The following is a 6477-nucleotide window of genomic DNA, read 5'->3' as shown; positions in this document are numbered from 1 at the left end:
GCAATTAAAGGAGAGTTTAAAATATTGTGAGTAATTTAATTCTTTAATATTCAAACTTATTCTTATTGAAGAAGAAAGAAAACATTTCAATAAACCGCAGCCGAAAAACTCTGTGAACGCTTGTTTTCTCTTTTTTTGTATAAGATGAAGAAATTCGAATTTTTTAAAGTGAACAGTGAATGTTATATATGTATTATGTTTTTTTCTCTTTTAAATTCAAATATATATATTTTCCATCCAAATTTCTCGCACACGACCGGTCCGCGGATAACTTTAAAGGCTATTCTTTCACTCATAGTGTTCGTGATAAAATATCTCGAGGAGGTTTTGTACAAAATGTTAGCAATTGTATCGGGTATCATATACTTGAAAGAAGATATTCCTGATACAAGTAATAGAGAGTGAGATAATTACTAAGATATATAGTAAGATAATTTCTTTAGTAAGATTTGATGGGGGATTCTTCATGTCACAGTTAATTCTTTTTTTGTAAGATAAAGATAAATTTGTGTAAGAAGTAAATTCATATAAAATTATTAGAATTTTTGAAATAAAGAGTTGACAAGAATTTGCTAATGTTTTTATCAGTCAATATATACTTTGATATGATGGTGATTCAAAAAGCTATTTAAATAACGTTACTCATATTGTACTCTTCTGAAATTGCGAGTTATTTGATAAAGTAGAAATTAGAAATCAAAAAATAAACAACAATTGAGAGTTAACATTTCTGTTGCGATAATTGTTTAATTTTAAAACAAGAAGTTGTAGTAAATTGAAGAGTACAGCGTGAATAAAAAAACTGTTTGTGATGTGTAATAATAAAATTTTGTAATAAATATGCATCGCAACACTAGTTTTTATACAAATAACATAATAAGTTACAAGATAAACCGTTAATCTCTTTCTTAGAAATAAAAAAGCGTCAGTTTTGATAGAAACGTAATTAGATTTTTTTGCAGAAATAAAAACAATTCTAAAATAATATTAAGAAATACAAATTAATAAAGTTGTAATAAAAATAACTCAGCATACGCTGCATGCAAAAATTGCTATTATTTTATGTCACAGATAATTCATAGTCTCTATAAAGTAATACAAACAACGGATGAACGAGACATGTAGATTGTCCAAAAAAAATGAATTCTTTTTTTCACCAAGGATGCAGGTAGATCAAATTCCCTGGGCTGAGTACAAAAAAAATTGTTGTGGAAACTCGAGTGAAACAAATATATTATATCTCTTTTCTTTGTCACCCTTCCCTTACCCGAAGCACTTGGTCGTCGCTAGTCTATGGCCGTCCACGATGCAGTAAGCCTCGTGCATAGAATATCAATCGATTCATTAACAAAAATTTAAACTGCAAGTTGTTTTTATATCGTACGTGTATTTGTTATACATATTTTTGGCGCTTAAATAATGGTTTCGATACAGAATTTACCTCCTGAAGTTATTTTAAGAATTCTGGAAAACGTAACTATTAGCTTGACGGACGTTAAGAATTTTAGTTCCACGTGCACAAAATTTCAGTGGACATCGTATGACAAAAATCTCTGGAAGAAAAAGTATGCTGAGAGGTAAGTTTTCTTTATGTATGAACATTTTGTTATATTATTTAATGGATACATTGCAAAAAAGAACTTTGCAAAAATTGGACGAAAAATATATTTAAAACTTTACGAAAAAAAAGGATATTTTGAAGCATTTAAAATAATTTTCTGATATCTAATAAAGAATTTCGAAATAATTGTAAATTAAGATATCTTAAAATTAATTTATACTGAGCTTTTCAAATTTGAAAATATTTCTAAATATATATTGTATCGTTTTAAATATGTCTGGATCAAAATTTCTGAATAAAATTGTGCAAATTTAAAAAAAAATATAGAGAGAGAGAGTTGAAATATATTATAAGGTAGGAAATTTGTTCATATTTAAAAGATTTATAAAAGCTTTTAAGTTCTATAATAAACAATTTTTTAAGAACTAATTATTTGTTATATAAGAATCATTTTGAGAATATGTTTTTGTTGAATAATTTTTTGTTACCTTATCAATAATTACTTAAAATAATATAAATTATGTATTTTATCAAGCTGTGTGTGTGTGTGTGTATGTGCGTGCGTGCGTGCGAGTGTGTGTGTGTGTGGCGTAATAATAAAATAAAATGCATATTTTCTTAATATACAAAGAACCCTTTATTACAACACTATCATCAAACATAAAATATCAGTTGGCTGTAAAAAATATTATATAAAACAAAGCGTGTTCAATTTTTTAGTATGATTTTCGGAAAATAGTTAAAGTATTTTGTGTTTTAAATTTTAGATGGCCTTATGCCACAATACATTACGAAGACAAAACGGGCGTCAAATTTGATGACGCCAATATTAAAGATTTAAAAAAAGGTATGAGATGTGCGAAAAACTTGTGGCGTCTTGTGTCTCGTATGTCCGAGATGTGTTCCTCTGACGATGAGGAATGTTATCAAAAAGATAACGATATCATATATTTTCTCGACCAGCATGAAAAAAAACATCCCTTAAATTTATACATTTTACATAATGAACTTACTAAAAATGAATATCACCAAGATCCAAGGTATGAATAAATGTATTTTAAAATATTATTAAAATTTTTAGTATGTTTAATTGATTATTGTGTATTAATTTTAAAATATGTACATTTTTCAACCAATGCAATACAACAGAAGATTATTACATCATATGTTCCGATATTTTGTGCAAAGTTCAAATGCGCATATTATTATTTAGAAAAATATATTTTAATTGATTATTGTGTATTAATTTTAAAATATGTACATTTTTCAGCCAATGCAATACAACAGAAGGTTATTACAGCATATGTTTCGTTATTTTGTGCGAAGTTCAAATGCGTATATTATTACTTAGAAATGGCGTGAATGTGTAAAAAGATCCCCAATAGATTTGGAAAGTATAATCGTCTTAAAGTTACAGTTCGATCATCTTGATAAATATATTACTGACTTGCTTATCAATAAATTTATAGACAATATTGTCAAAGAAGTATTACAGTGTTTGAAAAATAAAAATTCCTTGCATCCAATATTGTCGATATCACCTAAACGTTTCTCGACTTGGAGAAATAATTAAATTGTTGAGAATTATTGGAGCGAAACGCATGCCAAGTCGATTAAGTATGAACTCGATAAAATTATTAAAAGTTTTGATTCCTATAAGTCATGGATGGAACCGAATCAGATAAGTAGGGAATCGTATTATGAGCGGATGATACGTTAAGCTTTTTTATGGTGATTTTTATTATCTATCACAAATTATAATATTTTAAAATATCATAAATATAATAATAAATATTTACTATAATTATTCTTATTATATGATCACACTTATTGCTCTTCGACAGACTAAAACAGATATATTACGTTAAAAACACAAGTTGTGGGTGAATATATATATCTGCGTTGTAAATAGATTGGGTTTACATGTTGTAGCAGCACCACACGAAAATAATATAATAACAGCCTATTTTACTTTAACAAATATGCATTTGATTTGGCAATCCAGAGAAATCTATAATTTTAATTCTGAAATTGTTTTTATTTATTGTATATTTTCTCGTATTTGTATTATACGCACAAATAATTACGCGGTAATACTTATATAAATTAATATATATTTATTATAAAAAAAAAAACTGTTAATCTCGGCTCAAATTATTGTGTTACAATAAAAATAAAATCTCGACGGCAATCGGAGCCTGTGCGAATGACATGCACAAAATTAATAAATTAAAATGAGATCTCAAGTCAAACTCAATTATTAAATTCTAAACGTTTCGACCCACTTCGGGTCTTCTTCAGTAGCTGCAAAATACAAAGAAACAAAACAAAAAAAAAAAAAAAAATAAAAGATAATCGGTACAATCAGAAAATTATAAAACTCGTATACATACAATCTGCAAATAAATTAAATATCATTCTCCTCCCTATTCGAACCGTCCGGCCGTCGGAGTGTCTCCCTAACGGTGACCATCGTCAGGAAGGAAGCAGAGCAGTGACTCCCTTACCAACACTAATCAACATAGTATAAATTAAACGTGTAAGATCCCCAAGAATTATAAATTGAAAACCGGGAAGAACACTCACCCCGACAGCAAAAACAGAGAGAAGACGATGCTACACGTGACACATCACTCTAACGACTGTGCGGTATTCTACCTCGACACAGTCGATACATATATACGCAAAAAAAAAAAAACAAATATAAAAATAAAATATGAAAATAAAAATAAAAACAACTAATACTTATCGGCACTCATGTCAAAGGTCTAACGAAAAAATCCGGTTATGTATAATCACAAAGCTAGATTTTGGTAAATTTTTCAATTAACAGATCAAAATTCTCGTTTAATTTGTCGGTGTCGCTATGTAAATTTAAACTATTCTTCTGACGCTTTATGTGGATCATTTCGGATATCAAACGTTTACCTAAAAAAGGCTCCTCGTCCAAGACTTTTACATCCTCCCAATTAAATTCATGGTTCAATAATCTATGTTCCGATATGACTGATAATTGTGACGCGTTTCTTTTTATGTTGCTGCGATGTTCTTTCATCCTAGTTTTCAACAATCTACCCGTCTGCCCTACATACGACGCATCACAATCCATACAATCAATTTTATAAACTACATTGTTATGGAGTTCCCTTGGTAACTTATCCTTGTGTACTTTGATGAATTTACGGAGACTGTTAATTGCTGTATAGGAAGGAATGACATCCAAATCACGTGTAATGTCCTCGATTCTCTTTGATACATTATTAATATACGGAATATTAAAGTACGAAACTTTTTTCTGCGTTGGAATCTTGTCATTGCATATATTTGTTCTATTGTTATGCAACTTATTATTGTACCGGAAGAACAACTTTTTTAACCGCGCTTGTAATGTTTGAAATATCAATTTGAGAGGATAATTATTAGACAAAAGAACTCCAATCATAGACTCAAAATTATCTTTATGGAATTTCGGATGAGATAGCCAAAAAACTCTATCTATGAGGCTGATAATGGTGCCTTTTTTATGGCAGAGAGGATGCTGCGACTCAAAATTTAAATATCTACCTGAATACGTCGGCTTATGAAATAAATCAAACTCAATGCTCCCATTATTTATAATAATAGTGACGTCTAAAAAATTCAATCGGTTGTCAACCCCCTCCTCCATGGTGAACTGCAATCTAGGATGGAAAGAATTGAAAGTGTTTAAAACAATTTTAAGCATGGAGGGAGGGGCCGCCAACGCGATATCGTCAACATATCTAAAATAAAATGGAAATGACATTGGAATCGCAGCAATCGCTCTATTCTCCAAATCTTGCAACGTGATATCCGCAATGATCGGTGAGAGGGGGGCACCCAGGCGTGCCAAAGGTCTGTTGATAACATACATTATTAAACATAAAATAAGTCGAATTCATAATAAAACGAATTGTCAATAAAAATTCATCCCGTGGAATAATACACTCTTTTTCAATATACCCCCATCTGTTAATTAAACTATCGATAGCCATATCCAATGGTACGTTGGTGAACAATGATGCAACATCTAGTGAAACTAACTTTACATCACTATCCACACATAAACCATTTAATTTGTTCACTAATTGGAAACTATCAGAAATAGCCGAATCAGGTTTCGGAATTGCCTTACATATTATCTTATGTAAAAATTTTGCCAAGTAATAAAGAGGTGTATTCCTAGATGACACGATGACACGTAAAGGGCAATTCGGTTTATGCACCTTCGGCAGACCATACGCTTTCGGTAAAACCCCGTCCGTGCAGTTCAGGGATTTATATGTTGTTGAAGAAATGTAATTCTTCATTTTCCATCTATTTAAAATCCCGTGTAATTGATTAATTAGGTTCCTAGTCGGATCTTTTTTAACAACAGTATAAGTATCCCGGTCAGCCAGCAAATCACACATTTTGTCCATGTACATATCTTTATTCATCGCAACCGTGATATTACCCTTATCCGCCTTCATAAATAAAATATCAGGATTATCTTGGATGAATTTACCCGTCAATTTGTAAGCATTACATAAACTATTTTTTGTGTGAGCTTTTTCAGACATGGAAATATGATGAGTGTTCTTCCCGGTTTTCAATTTATAATTCTTGGGGATCTTACACGTTTAATTTATACTATGTTGATTAGTGTTGGTAAGGGAGTCACTGCTCTGCTTCCTTCCTGACGATGGTCACCGTTAGGGAGACACTCCGACGGCCGGACGGTTCGAATAGGGAGGAGAATGATATTTAATTTATTTGCGGATTGTATGTATACGAGTTTTATAATTTTCTGATTGTACCGATTATCTTTTATTTATTTTTTTTTTTTTTGTTTTGTTTCTTTGTATTTTGCAGCTACTGAAGAAGACCCGAAGTGAGTCGAAACGTTTAGAATTTAA

At 30.3% G+C, this 6477-nt stretch overlaps 1 protein-coding gene and 1 long non-coding RNA gene across 2 annotated transcripts; one reads left to right on the top strand and one right to left on the bottom strand.

Moving 5' to 3' along the window:
* The first annotated feature begins 1419 nt into the window (after window positions 1–1419).
* Window positions 1420–3010, top strand: LOC114934712 (uncharacterized). Its single transcript, XM_029307425.2, has 3 exons — window positions 1420–1577; window positions 2329–2601; window positions 2832–3010. The coding sequence occupies exons 1-3, from the start codon at window positions 1420–1422 to the stop codon at window positions 2929–2931; spliced, it is 531 nt and encodes a 176-aa protein (XP_029163258.2). The 3' UTR covers window positions 2932–3010.
* A 394-nt stretch (window positions 3011–3404) lies between these two features.
* Window positions 3405–4235, bottom strand: LOC146725268 (uncharacterized). The gene is made up of 3 exons (XR_014924522.1): window positions 4148–4235; window positions 3955–4073; window positions 3405–3865 (listed from the first exon to the last, which is right to left on the bottom strand). It is a non-coding gene; the product is annotated as an uncharacterized LOC146725268 (long non-coding RNA).
* Window positions 4236–6477: the final 2242 nt, after the last annotated feature.

The sequence above is a fragment of the Nylanderia fulva genome, unplaced genomic scaffold (genome assembly GCF_048542155.1).
Source record: "Nylanderia fulva isolate GAGA-0341 unplaced genomic scaffold, ASM4854215v1 Scaffold10, whole genome shotgun sequence".
In the NCBI taxonomy this organism is placed as follows: Eukaryota; Metazoa; Arthropoda; class Insecta; order Hymenoptera; family Formicidae; genus Nylanderia; species Nylanderia fulva.
Note: the sequence above shows the minus strand (reverse complement) of the source record. Positions and strands in the feature narration are given on the sequence as shown.